Genomic DNA, 23,668 nt, shown 5'->3' on the forward strand with positions numbered 1-23,668 from the left:
TCACAATGGCAAGATCATAAGCTATCGCAAAGTCTAGGATTGAGGTCCCATCCTCGTTCCTCTCCCCAGCTCTGTAACCACCATATACACCTTCATAACCTCTACAATCCCTCCCACATGTTTGTTCCGGTCACCTCAAAAAATAATGGATTCTTTCTTGACCAAAACCTTGCAATAGATCATCCAAGTGTTCCCAAATAAGCGCAAACAACATTGACAACCTCTTTCTCCAAAACCAGTTTGATGGATATAATCCTGTGTCCCAGTCTTTTGACCTCTACTATATCATTCTTGACATCTTTATCTACAATTATGCCCACTCTGCTTCTATTACTATGGTCTCCCGTATACCAAAGTTTGAAGTTATCCAACACCTTAGCTTTGTTACCCTTCCATCTTGTCTCTTGGATACAAGCGATATTTATCCTTCGTCTCCTTATAACATCTACCAACTCTACTTATCACCACATTCGGGCATTAGCACAGTGTGTCACTTACGGGGGATGCCCTAGTAAAAAGAGGACAGAAAGACATGAGATGGAATTACCAAGGCCAGTCACATCAATGCTTAATCCACTTGATGACATTTGCAGCTACCACTGTCTTGGAATTACCAAATGTAGATTCCATATCCACCCCGTTCTTAAAGGATTAGGTCTCCACTTTGATGAAATCATTCTCTACTATCAAATCCGCAAAGACTTCAAAAATCATCCCCTTGCATATCCACCCCGTTCTTAAAGGATTAGGTCTCCACTTTGATGAAATCATTCTCTACTATCAAATCCGCAAAGACTTCAAAAATCATCCCCTTGCATCTCTAGCAACTGCTGAGGATCCTGGGTTCCCCTAGGAATTCCCATCGGAGTTCAGTTTCATCTGACCCAGCTGATGCAGATAAATCAGAAAAATGGGCTTATTTTAGTGGAAATAAGCATTGGGTTGGGTTACATATGTATTGGGCCTAAAATATTAGGAGGTAGGAATACATGATTTATTAGTTAGTTTTGGGTATTGTAGAAGTTATTTTCTCTCTTTTTTTTATTGTAATGCTTATCTTGGTTTGGGATTATTTTATTCCAAGCTGAGTTGGCGCCTCTTTTCCTATTGGTTGTTACTGTAATATGTTAGTTTGGATCTTTGCTATTGGTTAGATGATGGGAGCTCTTATTCCTATTGGTTAAATGATGGAAGCTCTCTCTTTAGTCCATCAGGCTTTTGGAGTAGCTGTTAGTGCAATTAACATTGATTTTAAGAAACAAAAATGTTCAGTTTTTTAATTTTGTTACTGTGGATTCGGACCATATCTCTGGGGATTCAGTGGTGTTACCTGGTGGATTCTGGGTATACTAAGGGGGATTCCTTAGTGAAAAGTGGATTCTCTTTGCAGGCTTTGGTGGATTCCGAGTGAGGTTTAGGTGGATTCATAACCTGTTTTATCTTTCTATCTTTCAATCAAATCAGGTCAGATCTACTCTACTTGCGGTTGTGCTGTTCTTGCTCTCAATTTTCAGATTCTGTTATTACCTTTAAGGCCTGTTGCTGATCACTTATTCTGACTTCAATTTGTTCAATATTTCTCTGATTTCCGTATCTCTAAATTTCTGTCTCGAACCTATCCTAATCGAAATTTTAGTTTGTTCTTGCTTCCTAGTTTCCTAGTTGCTGTAGGATTACTCCAGATCTCAACATCTAACCGTCAGATTTTCATCAAACTTTGCAGGCCTTTTCTACTTGGTGGAATAATCCATCAACTTAAGTTTCTTGCTTTTCTGATTCAGTTTGCTGAACTTAATAACTTTTTTATGTTTCTGGTTCTTATTCCTATGTCCTGATCCTGTTTGGGCTAATCTCCCACTGGATTTTCCTGATTTGGGATTAGTCCACATTACCAGCAGAGGGGGTTGCTGCTGATTCAATACCTCTTCAAATAACAAATTTGATGTGATAATCGGCGAGACTATTCAAGACACAAAAGGACGATAGGGATGTCTTTAAAGGGAATAAGCCGCTGCCCATTGTGCAACTTTACTCTTCATCCTAATTTATTCCTAATTGTCTTAAGCAAGAATTGGAAATGGGGATTCAGGTTGTAAGAAAGTGAATGCTATCAGGATATTGTATTCATATGTTGATTAACACCACATTCTTCATTTCTTAAAAAAAAAACTATATTCTTCAGGATTTAAACCACAAGTATATGTGATTATATAAAAATATTTTGGAGACCTCCCCCTTTCTGCTTTTTCCATTTTGGATGGTGTACCATTTCCCAGGCTTGCCATACATTTGAAGGAATATGCAACCAAAATTTTTTTTTTGGAACAGTGTTGATACATTTGGTTCTTCTGTTACCATATGGAGTTTGATTGATCTCAACATTCTGTTTGAACCAACCACCTTGATGTGATTTTTGAGTTGCTGTGATTATTGTTTCTTTGTTTATTTATTTATTTATCTTTACTACTCATACTATTGTTGCTGTTGTCATTATCATCTAGTTTTGCAAGTGAATTGGTTTTCCAATATATTTGTTTCATTTATCATGTTTATCTTTCTCTGTAGCCTGCTTCTCCTACCACTCTGGGAAAGGAAATGGCAATATTTGCTGTCAGATTAAGTACAGAAAGGAAGGAGATTTCTCAAGTTGGATTGCTGGGAAAGTTCGCTGGTGCAGTTGGGAATTACAATGCACATCTTGTTGCGTATCCTGATATTAACTGGCCTAGAATTGCAGAGGAATTTGTCATGTCTTTGGGATTGAGTTTCAATCCTTATGTTACTCAGGTAAACTTGCCATATTTTTGCCTTTTTGATTAAATCTATTGATTTGATTTCATGATCCCAACTTTGATATTTTCATACCATTCACATATTAGACATAACCCCCGTCCTCATCATATTGTGTTGGAGGATCATTATATATACAAACTTGTGTATCATAGACAAGAGGGTGGACCTTGGTGCAACAGTAAGGTTGCTCCATTGTGACCAAGTGGTCACGGGTTCGAGTCTCTGGAAACAGCCTCTTTGCGAAGCAGGGATAATGCTGCGTACATTATGACCCTCCCCAGACCCCGCAGTGGCAGGAGCCTTGTGCACTGGGTACGCCCTTTTTTTGTATGTATAATAGATCTATGAACTGATAGCTTTTGCTTACCTTGTTTATCACTTCATACAAGAGTATTTGGATTGTTAGAGAATTATAGTCAACCTTGGAACAACTGACCTGGTAATGCAAGAGTCGACCTCTAACCAGTGAAACCAGCGGGAGATCGATTGCAGCAGGATTGAGACAGTGAAAAGAACAGTAGGGATCGAGCAGGGGTAGGGAAGAAGAGAAGATAGAAGAAGGGGGTAGGGGGGAATGGGCTTCTCACCTTGGGTCTCCTACCCACAGCTATCCCAGCTGTTGAAACATGAAATTTCTCCCATAACTGATGGCAAGCTTGGCCACAAATTCTATTATTCAATTCTGTTTTTTCATTATAATGTGATGCCTATTAATAGCTTAGGGAAGCTTACAATAAAATAAAAACTTTCCAAAATAGAAACTAATCTAAAATAGAAACTTAGGAAAATAGAAATTACTAAATCCGAACTAAAATAGAAGGCAACTAAAATAAGAAACTACTAGGCCTTATAGTTCAGCCTTCTAAACAAGCAAGGAAACAAAAATAGAACAAACTAAAATTAGAAACTACCTAATATACTTTCTAAAACTGAAAATAGAAACTGAATTATGGCAGCTTTAGGATAGAATCTTTCTCCACTTGATGGGTCCACAAAAGCTTCAAAGAAATATCTCCACACAAGGAAAATATGGGCTGTGACACTGTTCACGTGAACAGTACGTGAACAGTGTTTTGGTCTTTTAACTTCTTCATGCTTCACTTTGGGCTTGGGCTGCCTTAGGTGATGATGCTCCATCGAACCAACAAAAACTTGCCACATCATTAGACCAGGCTGCTTCTCATAGCAGTCTAATCCACAACCTTGCTGGGCTGGTTTTGGGGTTTGTTCGTGCGGGTAGATATGGACTTGTGATCTACATCACCTGGTCAATCTTATAAGCTGATCGACATGGCCCCCTTTTCACAATGAATGACATTAGAAAAGTGTCCTTTCATCCATGATGAGATATGTAAGTGATATTCAAGAGATTAGACATCTTAAAACAAAGATCTAAGTCCAGTTTCTTGCATTCTGTCTAATGAGATCCTAATCACCTATTGCTAGTGATGAGGAAAACCAAGGGTAACCAGGATTACAGGGCAATACATAAACCAGAATGAAGGTATGTTCTGTAACTCACAACAGGGTAATCGGATGGGGACAGAATTCTGGTTGAATGTACCAGGAGATATGCCAAACAAAATCTCAAAGTTTGATCAATATCCAACGGCTGGATGTGGAGTTATTGGTCTGTCACAGAATTAGAATGTATACCAACCCCAGAATTAGAAAGTCAGGAAACAGAACATGATCAGTGATTATTAGTCTTAGTTACTAGCAGAACTAGAAACCTCACTAGTTAACCTTCAGAACCAGATTAGAAAGCCAGAAAATACAAGTTACTAATTGGGAAAGTGATGTAAATAAGTAATTTAGAGGGCTTATCTTATTGAAAATAAGCTTTGGGTTGGGTTATGTAGGTGTTGGGCTTTTGATCCCATGGATTTATTTTGTAACTGGCCAAGTTAATGGGCCTAAAAAATGGGTAGAAAATAGGAAAATGGGATTTACTTCCTTAGTTTAGTTAGAGTCCTATTTTGAGTTTGTTTTCTTTATTATCACTTTCTTAGTCAATTTAGGTTACCTTATTAGTTAAGCATAGAGTTAGGCCTTTCCTTTTTAGTGTTTATGTCTATTTTTGAGTCTTCTATATAATTTTGTTAGGGGGGGCCAGCATTGTACACGAATTTGATTAATGAAATATTGGCTTTAGCCTTGGTGAAAATCCTGAGATAGGTTGGGTGAGATGCCCAGGTTGAGATAGCCATTCCCTTACCCAACCCCATTCCATCGATCTCCATCCAAGTTCCATTCAAGTTCCAGTTCTGCCCTAGCTGATCTCTTGAAGAAACATATTCAGTTGTTGGAAATTCTCTGCAAGGTGTAAGATATTTTCAAACAACAAGTAAGTCTGAAATTGAAATTCTGCAATTATTCTTCCTCCCTTCTAGAAGGTTACATGCAAGGTGATTTTCTCAAGAATTCTGCCCAGCCAAATCTAATAGTTAGAACATGCTGAAATTTTGATCGAATCCTCCTCAAACCCTAAGAGTGACTTGATCCAAATTTCACAGCATCCACCCAGCCGATTGTCTGAAATTACCCATTTACCCCTCAATCCTATTTCTACTAGGATTCCTCAATAACTTCAGATTTAGTCATCTGATTTAACTATAACTTTCAGCATCTTTTCTCTCCTATATAATCCATACTCTCCTATCTTAACCCTAACATCTAACCCTAGGTCCCATCAAACCCTAACCCTAATTTTACAATTTTCACATATTTGACCTAGCTGAATTACCCATTCAAGAACAGATCCTGGTTATTGGCTTCTAGTTGGTCTTCTACCAATATAGAACTACATTAGAAAGAGTCTGGGAAAAGCAACTGAGTTCTATGGTCCTGTATCAGCATGCACAGGTCAGTAGCTCGAAGACTTGATTAAAACAGAGCCCTGAAACTCAGGGGAATCAACAGAATGCAGAGGTGAGCAAGTTTTGTCTGAAATAGAAACCAACAGATGACTAAACTTACCAATAGAAAGAAACAGAATCGCAGATGGAGAAGAACTGAAACAGTGAATGAAAGAAGAAAGAAAGAAAAAGGTAGAAAAGTAGAAAAGGATATGTAGGTATTTCACCTACCGTAGAGAAGTTCCCCCACCTATCTCCTCAAGGGCCTCGCACCCTAGCTATCTCTCACAGCAGCTGCATCTCACAAGTTTCAAAGCCAAGCTTTCTCTCTTTTTTTCAAACTCAAATCGTGGCCTTTGTCCAGCCATTCTCTTTATTAAATAACAAAGCAACCATTACAAGATTGGAAACTTCGAAAATAGAAACTACTCTTATTCTAAGATATCTTTTCTAGAAACATTACAAACTAAAAACTAAGACTCCAATATTGCTACAACAACAACATAGCTTTATCCCAACTAAATGGGGTTGGCTAAGACTCCAAATTTTTTTTTGGGTGAATAAGAAATTCATTACCAAGAAGGAAAAAAGAATTACAGTGCCCTCAAAGGGGAGCAACAAAACAAAAAATGAGGAAGACCCCTAACCTCAACTTTGCTGGTTGGGGGGAACAAGGGAGACAGAAGAGAGGCCCCAGGAGACAACAATAAGCCCGTTCCTTGGGGTGTCAGGGCAAAAAGAAGGAGGGGCTGACGATAATTTCGCCATAATATCAAAGGAAATGGAATCCCAAATCTGCCGGTAAGATCTAGAGTTGGAGGTCTATTTCCTAATATTACGCTCCATCCAAATGTGGTTCAAGGTAGCACAAAAAGCAAGTTTCCCAACAGTGTCACATAACGAGCACCCTCCAAAGGTCATGTCAATCTAAATCCATTCCCTGGAGAAAGGAAGAATTCTTCTAGGGGTTGGCCAACATTTAAGCAAGATGCCTTTCCAGATTGCTGCTGCAGTGGGGCACTCAAAGAAGAGATGATCCGTGTCCTCCAAATTGTTCCAGCAGAGGCAACAAGAGGGGGAGACTGGGATGTGGCGGTGCCGGAGAAAAGCTTGAGTTGGGAGACAATTGTTGAAGATCCTCCAAACGGTAAAGCAGTGCCTAGGGATGTGGTGCTTGAACCAAAGCAACTTTCTCCAAGTGGCTATAGGACCCTTGTGCCGAATGATGTCCCAGGCAGATTTGGTGGAGCAGATTGGGGGATTGTTTGCCAACCAGTTATCACAGTCATGGTTGTCAAAAGATCTCCTGTTGATGGAGGAGAGGTCATTCCAGATGGTGGCATGGTCCTGAGAGGAAGTGGGAGGGGGGGGCCCAGTCGGACTGAAGAAGGATGTCAGCCACCAAGGAGAGCCTGTGTAGGCCAGAAGCATAAATGATCTGAGGAGTAACCAGCGGGAGGAGGACCCCCTTCGGGTGCTAGTGATCCAGCCAAAGATAGGAAGAGAGACCATCCCCAATCTGAGATTTGATGACATGTTTGACTAGGTGACGGGACTCTAAAATTTTGCGCCAAATCCAAGAAGAATTAGCCGACAGGGAGGCTGTCCAAATGGAATTGTGCCGGAGGTACCCCGAGTATATCCAGTCCACCTAGGTGCTCTTTTGCTTAGAAGCAATCTTCCAGATTAACTTGCAAATACCCGCTAAGTTGACTTCTTTGATTCTTCTGATGCCCAAGCCTCCTTCAATCTTCGGCAGACACACCGCAGCCCAGCGAAGGGGGTGGAGAAATCTGGAAGTATCATTACCTTTCCAAAGGAAAGAAGCTAGCAAATATTCCAAGGACTTTATAGTAGCTTGGGGCAATTCAAATTGTTAGTACATAATATGGAAAGTCTACTTTCTAACTGAACATAGAAATTCAAAATATACCTAATATTTTTAATGATTAAGAAACAGAAAATAACTACTTAATCCTGTATATGACTTAAATCACTAATATTTGGGCTTATGGAATTGACCCATTATAAAAGTAAACCCCAAAATATAAAGCCCATGGTCATACAACCCATTGGACACTCAAAATAACACATATTAGTCCATTCTTGGTCCAGTTTGATGGCCTGGTTTGCTGCTGCCCTTCTTGGTTTCTTGAACTACATCACTGTCTCTTCCGTGGACACTGAAATGCTCGATCGCTTTTACTGGGTCATTTCTAAGAATGCCTTGAGGGGAACCGTTAGTGCTACAAAAAATCATGTTGCTTGCTCTGTTCTATCTCATTTTCGCTGCTTGGAATGGACTTCAATAATTGCTACACTGCCATTGAAAATATCTCCCAGTTTGCATTAGCCAGTCCATTTGAATTGTTGGAATTCATTCAGCCCAACAGTTTGGTCTTTTATACAAATGCCACCTTTGATCTTTTACATTCAAAAAATGTGTCTCTGCTTACCTTGAGATGCATTAATATATTTCCACCTATGCTCTAGTTTCTATCAGTGGTCTGTTCTCTCTCTCTATCTCTCTAATGGGATTCTGACCGCTTAAAGATTAGGGTCTTAGAAACCTGACGAAAACCAGATTCACAGTTAAAGAAACAAAATCAGTTTTGAGGAGAATATCCAGAAACAACTTCAAAACAGATATGATTGGTCTATAAGTCTGGTTGAAGGCTTTTTATGTGCTGGAGAACATTTCTGCAAAGTCAGATCAGATTCTGATGGCCAGATTCTGAACCATGTAAAAATCGTACTTGAACTAGGAAACTGAAAATCTAGGAAGAACAGAATTTCAATATTCAAATTTAAACAATCAAGTTTGAATTTTGAAACTGAATTAATATGATAAACTAATCTCAATTCCGTAACAGCTTCTGTAGATCTAGCCGGTTACGGTAAATAACCAAAGAACGAACCGAGTCCCTACTGCTGACCAGTCTTCTTTCCCGACTCCTTCACCCTTGACCGACCCACCCACTTGCATTCTTTTTCATCGTTCATCGAATTTTGAGCATGAAATTGCCCACGGACTAGACCCGGGCTCGATGTGCCCAGGCTTCGGCTTTTATTAATGCCTGTCCATTTCCTTCTGTGGGTTGGGTTGTCAGGAAGTGAGCCCGTTACATACTCGAATTTTTTTTCCAAGTACATCTAGAGTAAGAAATTCTTTGTCTAGGGTTTAAATTCTATTTAAAAACTCCTCACTGAAGTTCTTTTTTTTCTTCATTGGTATAAACCCATTGATTATACAGTTCTTCAGGATATATTTTTTCTAGTAAAGAACCATAAATCGAATATGAAATCAGAATCAGATTCTACAGTTTTTAGAAACAGACTAGCAATAGGACTCAAGAATTCGATGGCAAGTTCTGAATTTCGGATGTAGAAACCATAAACCAGGACTTAGAACTGATAGTCAGAACTGAAATAGAAGAAGAATGGGTCGGGAAGGCAAAAAATCAAAATAGTAATTATTTTTTTGAGTTGAATAGATTAGTAATTATTTAAGAAGAAACAGAAATAAGAACTGAAGAAAAAGCACGCACAGGAAAGGTGTTGGAATATGTACACCAGAATACCGTGGGGGTATTCTGGTCTTTTTAGGTTTATATGTTATGTTATTAGGTTTAGCCTGCTCCTCTTATAGAGTCGGCTAGTGTAGGGGTAATTCTGTCCCCTTTGTATTTTTCTCTTTATTATAAATAAAGAGCTTGCCTGATCGATCAGATCACTCTAGCATTACAATCTATTCTTCTTCCATCTCTTCTCTCTTTTCTCCTCTCTAAAGTTACTGGTTACAGATCCTAGGTTTTCTACAAGGTATCAGAGCTGTTGTAACCAGTGATTGATTCTCTTCTTGGTTTGCAGTTTTGAGAGTCGTTCAAAGTTCTCCGATTTATGGAGAAACACTAGTTCATAGAAAGAAAAGAAGAACTAGGGTTTCCTGCCCATTTAATCTTTATCTTTTTTTTTTTAATCTTCCACAGTCGTTTGTTCTGCCTACGACTTTGGATATCTCTTTTATTGCTGAATCCAGTTGCCGCTGTCGATTCTTCGAACCCCCTTCTTTTCTGTCTCTGGCTGCCGCTGCTATCCTTTTTTTTACTCAAAACGGCTTTCTCTTGTTTTTGAAGATCTGTTTCTGGGTTATAAAACCCTAGTCTCTTGTTCTTGGTTCTTCGATTGGACACTTGATGTCTATTGGAAACCTGATTGCTATCCTGTTGTTATCGGAGGAGATTAGAAGGTCTTTTTTCTGATGTTCGCGGTTACTTAGTTCTCTGCTGCAATTTCCGTCTAGTTGCAGATCACCTCCTGTTCTTTTCCTCGGTTGCGAGGAGGAGAGTTTGGAGTTGTGGTTGGGTTTCATAAGTTGCTGGATGGGCTGTCGTTCTCTGCTGTTGGCTATTGACTTCTGGTGGTATCGATCCTTTGCTGGAATTTTGTTGCTGCAACTTCTGAGTCGAAGTGTTGCTGCTATTTGCTCATATCGTTGTGCAATTGTCAACCTGCCTTGCTGAGTCGATTTTCTGAATTGAAGGATCTGGTAAAATAATCTCTGGGTTTTTTTGTTGATGGCGTCTGCTGAATTGATCACCCCCTGCTACTGCTTAGATGGTTCTTTGCGACCCGCTGCCGATCTTCCCTTGACTTGGCCTGATGTGGCAATGTTGTCGCTGGGTTCTATTTATTGTAGGAGGTTGGAGACGAATTTGGTTCTTCCCTTTTTACCAGATAATCTCTTAAGCCCTCTTTACATATTTGTTCCTCCTTTTACTATTAATGCCCTCACATCCTTTGATGACTTTCAATTCCAAAATTACCCTTTTGCCTTGGGTGGTATTTGCAATTAGTTTTCATCTATATTACAACATGCACATTCTAATTATTTACTAGAATGCCATTGCTTGCTTAATTGGATTTCAATTTAATTGCAATTCTGCCATTCCCCTATTTGACTACCTAATTTACCCTTGTAAATCCTGGTTTATTACCAGTTTGCCATTTGGCTTGGATTGTGTTTAAAAGTGGATTTTAACCAAATTACAGCCATGCCATCCTTTTTTTCCAACTCTGTCTCCTTTCGATATTTCTAATTCCCTTCAAATCCCAAACCTTTGGTATTTACCCACAACACCTTTGGACATTTCTGGTAAATTATAATTTGCCATTCCTTCCTTTTTTAATTACCTATAGCACCTTTGGAAAATTCTGGAAAATTATAGTTTTGTCATTATTCCGTGTATCATCTCCTTTATTTGTCCATGTGTACCACTACACGGGAGGGGGAGATTGAATATTCCATTGCTGAACATTGCAGAACTTGCAGAACCCTGCAGACATTGCAGTACATTTGTGTAAAACATTGAAGATCAGTTTTTTCCACCATTGCCATTGGGTATCTCTTGTTATTGGGTGGAATTTACCATGAGGGGGAGATTGAAGCATTGAAGATATTTTTGGGATCTTGTTTGGTTGCCTATTTGAGGATTTACAGTTGGGTTGATTCAGGTTTTTCCAGTGTTTGTTGGCCTATTTATTTACCTTCAAGATTATATGTTACTGTGAAGATCCGAGATTCATCACTGAACAGTTATTGAAGATCGATGAAAGCTGCCTTTTTTGGAAGATTGTGTCTGCCCTTTTTTCTGCCTTTATTAAGACCGGTGTTTCTCTCTATTTTGAAGATCGACCCTTCCCAGGCTTTGCAGAACAATCCTGTCCTAGTTTGCTGATCAAGTCTGTCTAGGTTTTGAAGATCAGTTCTCTCCCAGTTCTTGAAGATTTAATATGTCCATGATTATTTGGGAGCTTCATCCATCCGCTAGTGTGCCAAGCTGGACTCTGTTGCAACTCAGTTTCTTCCTATTTTGTTCAAGTTGGGCATTGGTGCTTTATATGCGCCAACTTGAGGGGAGTGTTAGCATTTATTTATTTATTTTTTTTCTTATTAGTTCAAGCTGGAGCTTCCTTTTGATATATGTATACTCCAGCTTGAGGGGGAGTGTTGGAATATGTACACCAGAATACCGTGGGGGTATTCTGGTCCTTTTAGGTTGTTTATTTGTTATGTTATTAGGTTTAGCCTGCTCCTCTTATAGAGTCGGCTAGTGTAGGGGTAATTCTGTCCCTTTTGTATTTTTCTCTTTATTATAAATAAAGAGCTTGTCTGATCGATCAGATCACTCAAGCATTACAATTTATTCTTCTTCCATCTTGTCTCTCTTTTCCCCTTGCCAAAGTTACTGGTTACAGATCCTAGGTTTTCTACAAAAGACCTGTAAATAGAAGAGTAGGTATGAATCAGGAATCCCAGCAAACCCTAGGTTAGAGTCCCACTAGCCTTCATTGGAATCCTATTAAGGCTTCACTGCATCTCACAGCGAAACAGAGTTCTGAATCTCACAGTACCGAAGGGCTGAAAACCAATTATATTCATCAAATTGTGGGGGAGGCTAAGCCTTATACTAATAAAATTCTAAAAACAGAACTCAAAATTGGACTTAATCTAACCCCAACTCTTTCCCATCAACCTACTGTTATGGGGTACTTCTAAACTGACACAAACTCTTGAAATAAAGAAAGAAAATAACCCAAACAGAATAGGAAAGGCTGTGTTTGGAAGTATTCTAGTCTAACCAAACAACCTAAATAAAGAAGAAATATGAATCAAGTAACTACTATTCCAGCCAGCTAATGACAATAAAATAATCAAATTAAAACTCCCAAACTATACCCACCATTGGACTGAGCCATCTATTGAATGACAGGTTCAGTTGAACCAGAAAACTGGGTTCAAACCATGAAATGCAGGACAAGAATTGGCCCTGGTCTTCAAGCTATCACAGGAGCCTCTCTTCCTCTTCTTTCTGGTAGCTGAATACTCTCTCTCTCTCTCTCTCTCTCTCTCAGACACATACACTCACACATCAGCACGGGCATGCACGGACGAACTCTTGCTGTGTATGGCAACTAAATGCTGGTGGGAAAGTAACCTATAGGGAAAAGGGGTTCCAATACACTAGAATGTCCTTCCTGGGATTGTACTCTGTTCATCCCAAGGTGGGAAGCCTCTTTTTCTTGAATGTTTTCACTTGAGACAACCATCTTTCACATTTTAACTATAATTAATATTTCCTTTGCTGTCAATATGGCCCATGAAAGTAAAATATTCCTGAATCTATTCACCAAACTGTTGTCGAGAGCAATTCAAGGTTCGAAAACTCGGGTCTTGGTGCCTACTCGGACCCTTGAAAAACCGAGTCGAGTCGAGATCTTGCCGAGATCTCGCCGAGTTGGTGCTCTTTTTTTTTTTCTCGATTCGAAGCCTCATCTCGGAGGGTTTTAGACCTAGTTTGGGTCTGAAACTTGATATTCAGCTTATTTTAGGCCATTTAAACACAATGACACTATCAGATTTTGCAAAAACAAAGTCCAAATAGGAGTTTCAGTTAGTGCGAAAGCAGCATAGACCACTTATGCTAGAAACCAGGACATGCATAGGACAAACATACTTATTTATGCCTAATATCGTTTAAGTAAATGCTTTTGTATTTACTTAAGATATTATTCATAAATAAGCAAATACCCCCTATTTGAATCCAATAAAAATAGTTAAAAAATAAAATTCCAAAAGGAAAAAAAGTCAACCCCCCAGTTCAAGAACAGGAACTGGATTTTCGGCGTAGGTGCAATTTTCAACTTTCTAATCTTGGGTTTTCTCAAATCTAAAAATTCCATAAATCTTAATATGGCAAAACATTGCTAAAAACCAAAAGTGCGGTAAAATATTCATTTGTTTCGATGTCCAAAAATATTTTTTCATTTAGAGCGATTTTGATAGCATTCGCGCATACTGAATTAAGTTTGACCGGTACATAACTCTTTCAATATAAATCAGATTTTAGCTTTGTTGAAAGCTTTCCAACAAGTCCAAGATTGCTAAAATCTGATTTATATTGAAAGAGTTATGTACCGGTCAAACTTAATTCGGTGTGTGCGAATGCTATCAAAATCGCTCTAAATGAAAATATATTTTTGGATATCAAAACAAATGAATATTTTACCGCACTTTTGGTTTTTAGCAATGTTTTACCATAATAAGATTTATGGAATTTTTAAAATTGAGAAAAACCCCAATATTAGAAAGTTGAAAATTGCACCTACCGCCAAAAATCCAATTTTTGTTCTTGAACTGGGGGGTTGACTTTTTTTTCTTTTGGAATATGATTTTTTTAACAATTTTTATTGGATTCAAATAGGGGGGTATTTGCTTATTTATGAATAATATCTTAAGTGAATGAAACATTTACTTAAATGATATTAGGCATAAATAAGTGTCTGTCTTGTCTGTCTTGGTTCTTGGCATAGATAGGTGTCTGTATACCAAGAATTTCCAGCAAGATCTCGAGATCTGGCACTCATATAAAGGACCTAGATGGGCATTTTCCTATGTCAAACCGAGGTCTCGACCAAGATCTCGGCGAGATATTGACATTTTGAGACTCGTAGGCGGTCTCGTCTCGGGATTTCAAAAAACTGAGAAACTCGACAAGATCTCGCGAGTTCTCGAACTATGGACCAATTAATGAACCGGGGGTCCAAAACCACCCTCCTCTTGGGTCGCTATGGGTCTACCCTGAATGATAGATCATAGAACTCAATTAATCAAGGATAATTGAAATAGGAGAGCTGTGAAGAATGTCTCATGCTCCACTCTATTTTCACGAACCAGGTTTAGAAGATGAAGCACTGATGGCACATCCTCGTCTTGAAATATGTGGAATAACAAAATCAATAGGTAGAATGTCCACTACTGCAGCAGAGTCTTTTGTCGCTTCATCCACAAGGGCCACAACCTCATGTTCTTCACAAGAAGGTTTGTTGGCCAACTGGATCATGGGCTGTCATTGCTGGCAAGTTGTGTGGCATTCTGAACGTGTCTGGGTGATGCAAAGGTGTTGTGGCAGCTCCAACAGTGATAGATAGTGAGTTCGCAGAGCAGACAGATCAATTTTGGTGCGAACAGGGTTTGGTAATGTTACAGATGTTTCCAGATTCATATGGCATGCATTGGCAGCATATCAAAGTGTATTATGTGCTTACACAGGGTTTGGTTTGAGGAGGAAGTAGCAGGTGAATGCCTTGTACATTAAAAGTTGCAAATTCATAGCTTCACGCAGTAGCAGCATATTCAGAGCGAATTTTGGAAGGCTTAGTGGCAGAAATGGGAAAAGTTCTAAATGAAACTTGTAGTTCGTTGAGTCATGGCTCCAACGCAAGTGGTTTCACGTTATTCAGATCTTGGATGGAGGAGTTATGGCGATTCCCGTGTGACTGAACAGAAACGTAGCAAATTGGGAGTATGGACGACTTTAAGGTAGCTACTAAAAGTTTTTCCTGAAAATAGATGTGTATTCCAATATGTTGCAGCATTCCGCACATTTTCTATTTCTGTCCTTGGCTCGAAATTCGAGGTAAAATCTCATGAAGCGTGATAGATTCTGCTTTGGGACATTGGTTGGTTGGGTTGATCAAGTTCTGGTGTTTTACTATTCACTGAATCAGTATTTATGGCTTTATGCAACCCAGTTTAGGTCATGTCGTCAGATGCTGGAATTGTGGCTCAGATGAAGGCACGTAAAGGCACATGTCGATGTGACGCAAAAGATTCTATCGCGTGCCTCGATATTGGTTTGGTGTACTGAGAATTGGTATGACGACACAAAGAGAAACAAAGGCTGATATCGTGTAGCTAACACACACGGTATGTGGACAAAAGATTCCTCCAAGAGCATCCTGAATGGTGGTGTATTGACTACGGTATGCCACGATTCACAATGTCAAACCGTCTAAATAATGGTACCGTGTTATGCATGTATACGGAAATCAGCACATAGATTCTATATAATTGCACCGTATTCTCCCCGATGAAATCTGGTGAGAATATTCTCATCCGAAGCATAATATCGCTCGCCTTTTGTAATGAAGACTGGACGGCTAGAATCTGACCCGCCCAACGCGTGGTGCATAGAACTATCATGCCACCATCTCGTTACAAGCGGATTGTCACGGAATCGTCCAGAAATTACAGAATTGCCCCTAGATCGCAGGGTTTCACTGAAACAAACATAACTTTCTCGTTATAACTCCGTTTTGTGAGCCGCGAAGTGTTGTGCGCTCACATAAACGAGAGGAACGTCCTTGTGCAGAGAAAAACGAGAAAATATTCATAAAGACTGCGATTTTCACAGAGAATGCTTCAATGGTGATTTTCTTGATCCACATGCACATGGAGGAGCGTGCAACGTACTAATTTGCCTCTAGAGACATTGCTGATAGGGGGATCAACGGGCCGGGCTGGGCCAGACATCTTAAAACCCCAGCCCAACCCTAGGGGTCTTAAAGTTTGCCCAAGCCCAGCACGGCCCTGCCAGGGCCGAAAAAACACTCTACCCAGGCCCAACTTGCCAAGGTTCACCCTAGCCTGGTCCGACCAGGCCTTGATGGACCCTGAATTGTAATTGTAATTAAGTAATTATATATTCAGGGTCAATCAGGGCCGTGCATATGCATTATAGGGCCGGGCTGGGCAGGGTCGGGCTCAACCTGAGGCATCAACCCAGGCCCAGTCAGGCCCTGCTATGGCCAGGAAAGGATTAAGCCCATGCCCACCCTGCGGGCTGAAAAACAGGGCCTAAGCCCTGTCCGGAGTCAGGGTTGGACCAGCTTTTTTGCCACCCCTAGGCTGCTAAGTGTGGGAATACCTAGGGAGAGGTATTCTATGATTCCAAAACCCTAATTTTTTATGTTGGAAGGTTTTGGTGATTGAGAGGACTGCATTGAAGAAGGTTGCGCATTGGGCTTGGTTCTTACACGTTAGGGAAGACAGTCGTCAGCAGGATTACATAGGTTGAGGTAATCTGCATTCGTAAGTCCCTATTTTTATTGTTCTAGTGTTTGGTTAATGTTGATAAACTTAGACCATGAATGTAATTGGGGGAATTTGATTTCTATTGATCTTTCATTGTAAACCTAGCAAGTTGGGGCTTGTCTAGGGTTTGGGATTGTAGTCTTTGCCTTTGCTGCGTCAACGGTTGAAGCAGGACGGTGTTCCTAAGTCGTCGTTGTGGCTGAAATACACTAAACGGGATTGTTGTCCTTGCACTTGTGCAGGCAAGTGTTGAAGCAGGATAGGGTGTTCTTGAGCTATAGCTTGCAATTAAAAATCACTTGTATGAGTAAACATTGAGTTCGGTTAGACCATTACTCTGTGGATGTAGGCACATTGCCGAACCATGTTATATTTGGTGTTCTTGTGGTTTGCATTTGTTTGGATATATTGGAGTGCCATGGTGATGACAGGATAGGTGTGCACTATTTGGTATACCTGACCACTTTGTGGTGACGAGGTGGAAGTGCATACGACATTGTGTTTGCGTCACTGTTGATTGATACAGTGCCACCATTGTTGGGAATACCAAGGGTGAGTTACAACATTTGTTGGGAATGTTTTTGAGAAATTTTGTGACCCTGATTCACCCCCTCTCAGTGTCAACCTGGGAATATCAGGGTTGAACAGGTAGAGTTGTATCCATGTCATGAACCACAATCTTCTCGTCTTCCTCTGCCGTTACTTGCTGTTTTTGTGGCTAGATTGTTGTTGTTGTCTCTTTTGGATTTAAGTATATTTCGTTAACCAGTTCTTGAAAAAGAAACATCTGTCATATGTGAAGGCTTTATGGTACACAAATTTCTATTGTGATCAACTACACCCTTTCGCGCTTCCAACCATTATGGACCAACTTTAATGATGTCTGTGGTAGACTCAAACAACTCACTATAAGCACCATCAAAATATTGCGAAATAAAAAATTTGATGAATACATCGGCTTCATTTGTTTGAGACAAGACAACACCTCCACCACGGACTATGAAACAAAATTCTCACTTCTCCCTTCTCCCTTCATCTATAAAGAAAACAACAGTTCTTCCATTGGGCAAGCGAACTCCGGTCTTAAAAACATTGCTATCTGTTGAAATATGTAGATAGATCTTTTTACCTTTGTTTATTTCAGATTTTCATTATGTCGGTTTATGTAGGGGCACTTCTGTCCGAACAGTATTTATTCATTTGTTATTAATATAGCTGTGGCTGACCTGCGATAGACCATTCAGTTCTACCATAGGTCTCTTCCTCCATTGGGATTTGCGTGCATTCCTTCTCTTCTTCTTCCTATGCCTCTAGTCTGATTAACTAGTTTCTGATATTATAACATGGTATCAGAGCTTCAACAACCAGCTTCCCATAAGAGATCGATAGTTGTCAGGGTTTTCCCTGGAGATTGATCCTTGCAACAGTGATTGTGGTTGATGTAGACATCCAATCAGCAACTAGTCGCAGGTAGGTAGTAATAAAATCACTCCATTAATTATTGGAAGTAGGAGCAGCTATGGGTGGCTGCACACCACAAGGGGAAATCAAAAAGAGGCATCAGCAGAAAATCGAGGGGAAACTCTAATCTGATTAAGAGTGCTCTGATATACTTGACAGTCACTAGTTTGGCTCTGATGATGGTGAGGGTCTTAAGGACGTTCACTCCTACAGAAGCTTAGTTGGAAAGTTGTTGTACTTGACAGTCACTAGACCCGACATATCTTATGTTGTTGGGGTTCTCAGCCAGTTTATGCAATCCCCTTGTAAGTCTCAGTGGGATGCAGCCATTCAGGTTCTTCAGTATTTGAAAGAAGCCCCCGGGAAGCGGCTAATTTATCACCCAAATAAACATATGGAGCTTGTTGCCTACTCAGATGCAGATTGGGCAGGTTCGGCAAGTAACGTCGGTCTACTACAGGGTATTGTACGTTTGTTGGAGGAAATCTGGTTATTTGGCGAAGCAAGAAACAGACCATAGTTGCCAGATCTAGTGTTGAAGCAGAGTATAGAGCTATTATGGCCTATACCATTGCAGAGTTGATGTGGATTAGATCTCTCCTACTTGAGATGGGGTTTCCAGTTCCAACCCCTATGAAGATGTTTTGTGACAACCAGGCAGCCATCTATATTGCTAGTAATCCGGTCTTTCATGAGAGGACTAAGCATATAGAGGTGGATTGTGACTTTGTTCGCAGTGTCGTCTTGAAGAAATTGGTTGAGACACCGTTTGTCACTTCATCTGGTCAGATTGCTGATGTGTTTATGAAGTCCTTATTTGCTCCTGGTTTTCGGTCTTGTTGTAACAAGCTGAGCATGGGTGATATATATGCTCTAACTTGAGGGGGGAGTGTTGAAATAAGTGTTTATGAGGGCAGATAGGTCTTTTTACGTTTGTTTATTTCAGCTTTTCATTATGTCGGTTTATGTAGGGGCAGTTCTGTCCTAACAGTATTTATTAATTTGTTATTAATATAGCTGTGGCTTACCTGCGATAGAACATTCAGTTCTACGGCAGGTCTCTTCCTCCATTGGGATTTGCGTGGATTCCTTCTTTTCTTCTTTCTTCTTCCTATGCCTCTAGTCTGATTAACTAGTTTCTGATAATTATAACATTATCCATGGCCAGGTTAGGCTTTGATACCAAATAATGCAACTAGGGTTCTAGAACCCTCCTCTTGGGTTGCTATGGGCCCACCTTGAATGATAAAACTCAATTAATCAAGGAGTGTCATTTTCGTGATTTCGGGAATAGTTCAGCGCCCTAAATGTAAAGTAATAAGTGAACGGGCCAAACTGGAATTAAATCTTTGAAGTGGAGGGCTTTCTGAAATTTTAAATAAGAATGGGAATAAAATTGACTCGCTTTAAGAGATGAGGATTATTTGGTAAAATCAGGGAGAAGAGTGCTTGTTGTAAATTGCTAACTTAGGCTTCTTCAGCCTCTCAATAGAATTGGAAACGCAGTGAAACAGTGTTGATTTCAGATTAAGAGATCTTCCCCAAACAAGTTCAGTTTAATCTGAAATTTTAATGGAGGATTCCTAACCCACTGGGCTATGAAATCAACCCAACAAGTGATCAAATCTGAAGCCCAAAAATTGACAAGAGAATTATGAAACTTCACCTGGTGGTAAAATGGGGCCTGTTGAGGTTCCAGACTTTATTTTGTCAGCAGAGGGATTTGTAGGAGCCAAGAGTTTAGGGATTTGGTCTCCTTGGGAGGGAAACAAACCTCCAAACCTCAGTCGAACGTGAAGGTTTAATCGAGGTCTGAATTTTTGTCTCTCAACCCAATGGTATTATCAACGACAGGAGAAATAACAAAAATTGAAAAAGGAAAGAAAAATGAGAAACAGGAGAAGGAAAGAAAGAAGAATGAGAAACAGGAGAATGAAAGAAAGAAGATTTAACAGACGAAAGGAAGAAAGAAGAGATAAGAGAGAGCACCTGAGAGAAGGTTCAGAATCGCAGGGAAGGAGGACTGGGTCGAGGGGAAAGAGGAAGGGAGAAGAAACCGCACTGCCAATCGTTGGTCGCAACTCCAATCAAAATTTCATTTCAATATTCAATCCTCGTTAATCGATAAATACAATTGCATATAAATACTCTCCTAAAACTGGTATTGACTCCAGTAAAGAAACTGGAAAACAACTTAAACAAGGAAACTAATATCCTACTGGACCGAAACTAGATTTGGAACCGGTTCATCTCGGTCTAGGCTTCCAAACAGTCTTGTACCGGGCCAAGAAATTTCTACTGCGTAAGTAATAAATTTAGGTCATATTCTTCAAACAAAATGCAAGTACCAAGTTCCCAGATTCAATCGTTGCTTTAGTGGAAGGTATTTTCAATTGATATAGTGACGGAATACTCAAGATACAAATGTTACGTTGTAGCTGGAGCATGACATGTTGATAGCAACCTCGAATCTATTCATTATTTGCTGACCTTCTTGTCTTGCAGGCATATTCATGCATTTACCTTTAGCTTGGATTCCTCATCTATTTATGCTGATTTTAGTTGTGATTGTTGAGTATTTTATATGCAGATTGAATCTCATGACTACATGGCAAGACTTTTCCATGCAATAACCCGGTTCAACACTATCTTGATGGATTTCGACAAGGATATATGGGGATATATATCCTTAGGTTACTTTAAGCAGGTGAGTCATGTTGTTGTTGTTATTGTTGTTGTTGTTGTTGTTGAATCTTCAACTATACCTCATGGTATATCCTTGGATATGACTTTTCAGATAACCAAGGCTGGTGAGATCGGATCCTCGACTATGCCTCACAAAGTGAATCCTATTGATTTTGAAAATAGTGAGGGTAATCTGGGAGTGGCTCATGGAGTTCTTTCCCAACTAAGCATGAAATTATCTATTTCACGCTGGCAGGTAATAACTTAATTGGTTTCCTCCCCCCACCCCTCCTCTCATAAACTCTTCTTCATTCTCCTAGATGTTGGTTGTAAGTTGTAACCTTGAAGAGCCTCTTAAGTATTGTCTTCTTGAGCATATCAATTGAAGTTTGTGAAAGTTTTAGGACATTTCAAGTATGCATATTGCAAATTCCATGCTTGCAAGCGGTTGTTCCCCCTCCCCTGCCCGCCAAATTCTAATTGTATGGAGCATCTTTGTACAGCCTCTATGAGCCAAGTGCAAGGAGTGGCTTTTACTCGGCTGTTGATACAGCTGCTGAGTCATTTTAGCATCTTTTGAAGATTAAAAAAATAATTGCTCTTACTGTTTCTAAGTAACAGTTTGTTTGCTATTCAATGTTGTATGCAGCGTGATCTGACTGATTCAACAGTCCTAAGGAATGTGGGTGTGGGATTGGGGCATTCTCTTCTTGCCTACAGAAGTGCACTGCAGGGAATTACCAAACTTCAGGTAAGCTATAAATGCAAGATCTTATGGTGCTTTCTTCTACACTGTGCATCATTCTAGTAGCTTCTTGTGTTGGTTGCAAACTACTTTGCTTACAATAATAGTGTTTTCATATATTACTCATAATGATCCCAATTGTGGATTAAATTAATGTTTTCCTACTTCTTGAGAATTTGGATTTGACAAATTTTTCATGGGTCATTGAACTTGCAATAATTGGAATCATCTGTGAGGCTATTGTTTGATCAATTTACTTCATGAATTGCCCTGTTAGTATCTCCATGAAATTTTGGATTGGGTCAATTTAAATGGAATGGTGGATCATGTGAGGGTCGACATTCAGATTTCATTTTTTGTGCCAGTTAAATATCTGGTACATAACACTCAGATTCTAAACTGAATTATCTCAGTTAACCAATTTGATCTGGATTTCAGGTAAATGAAGCTTGCTTAAGTGAAGATTTAAACCAGACATGGGAGGTGCTTGCCGAACCAATACAGACTGTAAGCATTTCATATTGTTTTCTAAAATATATATATATTTTTCATAATACATGCTACTCAAAATGTTTGGTGCACCTTATTAGAAATCTGTTTCTAGAATGTGATGCAATGTGCACATTTCCTGCACGATGTCCCAGTGTTTCTACTAGTTCCTATGTGAGGTATAGGTACAAATGCAAATGAGTTTTATGATCAAAATTCATACATGAGAAAACTGGTAAGTATTGTTATGTACATTCAGGGTAGTCCACTAGTCCTGAGTGTAAGCGTTATTCACGTTAGTTCAAGCTTTACAATCTATATGCCTCTTATTGGTTATTCAGTAAGACATTAAGTTGATGATCCTGAAGCATAACCATCCAAATCTGATAGAATTTTGTAGCTGTTGCTCCTATTGTTAATCGGCCATGATGCATTTATGCAATGTTTGCCCTAGAAGATCTCACCATTGGAAAAGTTGGATCCTTTGAGTGGTAGGCCCCAGCTTTACATCTATATACGATGTTTTAGTACATTCAGAGGAGATGGCTATTCATATTACGAGCCTTGCATGTCCTTATTGTGTAAATTCTGTGAATAGTTGGAAGAGTTTAACTTTGACACATATCAGGAATCAGGTGAATTATTAGGTTTCTCCAGTTTCTCTTATTTTGTCCAATGGTCCTTGTAGAGTCCAGCCCATTCTTGAGTATCTCATGAGTTACTATTTCTTGTGTCTAGGTCATGCGAAGATATGGTATTCCAGAGCCTTATGAGAAGCTGAAGGAGCTAACCAGAGGAAGGGCAGTTAACAAAGAAAGTATACAAGAGTTCATTGAAGGGTTGGAATTGCCTGAGGAAGCAAAGTCTTATCTATTGAAGCTTACTCCTCATACCTATGTTGGAGCAGCAGCGGAATTGGCTAGAACGGCAGTGGAATTGGCTAGAGCGGATGTGGTAAATGGGAGTAAGGTCCTATAAATTGGCAGTTGACACCATGAGAGACGTTATAATCAGAAACCGCAATTTTCCGGGCTGCTTGCACATTTTGTAATGGTACTCAATATTTCCTTGTATTCCTTCACCAATTGACAAAACAGTTGTTGGAGGTTCAGTGATAGGTCATGGGAAAAGAAAAAGGAAAGTACCCTCATAAGATGAATAATTTTTGTTTTTTTGGTTAAATGAGAAGGATTATACATGCCTCCTGTGAGTAGTTAAATTGGTGGATTTTTGTTTTCATAGTTTACTGGTGACAATATCGACATGTTGAATCTTTAGATGATTTAATTTAGTTTCATTAAGTACTTTTGTGGCAATGACATAAGGTGTTCTGACAGAAAGTGGTGTCTGGATGTGAAAACTCTCCTGGCACCAAATTGGGATAACTGTCATCCAACTAGGTATTCTGATTTTCTTAGATCAAGCAGTTGGTTTACTCTGGTTTTTAGAATCATGCTTCAGATTCCTTGGTGCACAACAACGGCTACCGTTTGCAAGAAACAAAAATGCTAAATACCCAAGGTTCAATTAGTGCTTTTATTCGCACAAGGATTGTTAATTCATGTGTGTACCATCTAGGCACCAGCCACCAGCAGAGAAGCTCAGTAGGCACTTCAAGCTGATAAAAATGTCTTGTAGGAGGTATACATTGCTGGCTTTTTCTCGCAAGTCTAAATCTTCCCTTAGTTAAAGTTTCAATGG

The 23,668-nt window shown here is 39.6% G+C and overlaps 1 protein-coding gene across 3 annotated transcripts in view; it reads left to right on the forward strand.

The window, feature by feature from the left end:
- The window catches only part of LOC122652678 (adenylosuccinate lyase-like), a 42,220-nt gene extending 19,119 nt beyond the window's left edge, over positions 1 to 23,101 (forward strand). For all 3 annotated transcript variants that reach the window (XM_043846483.1, XM_043846486.1, XM_043846484.1), the window contains 6 exons: positions 2,566 to 2,787; positions 20,639 to 20,755; positions 20,846 to 20,989; positions 21,383 to 21,484; positions 21,917 to 21,985; positions 22,706 to 23,101. In XM_043846483.1, coding sequence (XP_043702418.1) covers positions 2,566 to 2,787; positions 20,639 to 20,755; positions 20,846 to 20,989; positions 21,383 to 21,484; positions 21,917 to 21,985; positions 22,706 to 22,945 — 894 coding nt within the window. In that variant the 3' untranslated portion in view covers positions 22,946 to 23,101. The remainder of the gene's footprint in view (positions 1 to 2,565; positions 2,788 to 20,638; positions 20,756 to 20,845; positions 20,990 to 21,382; positions 21,485 to 21,916; positions 21,986 to 22,705) is intronic.
- The last annotated feature ends 567 nt before the right edge of the window (positions 23,102 to 23,668 follow it).

This window comes from Telopea speciosissima, chromosome 2 (genome assembly GCF_018873765.1).
Source record: "Telopea speciosissima isolate NSW1024214 ecotype Mountain lineage chromosome 2, Tspe_v1, whole genome shotgun sequence".
Lineage (NCBI taxonomy): Eukaryota > Viridiplantae > Streptophyta > Magnoliopsida > Proteales > Proteaceae > Telopea > Telopea speciosissima.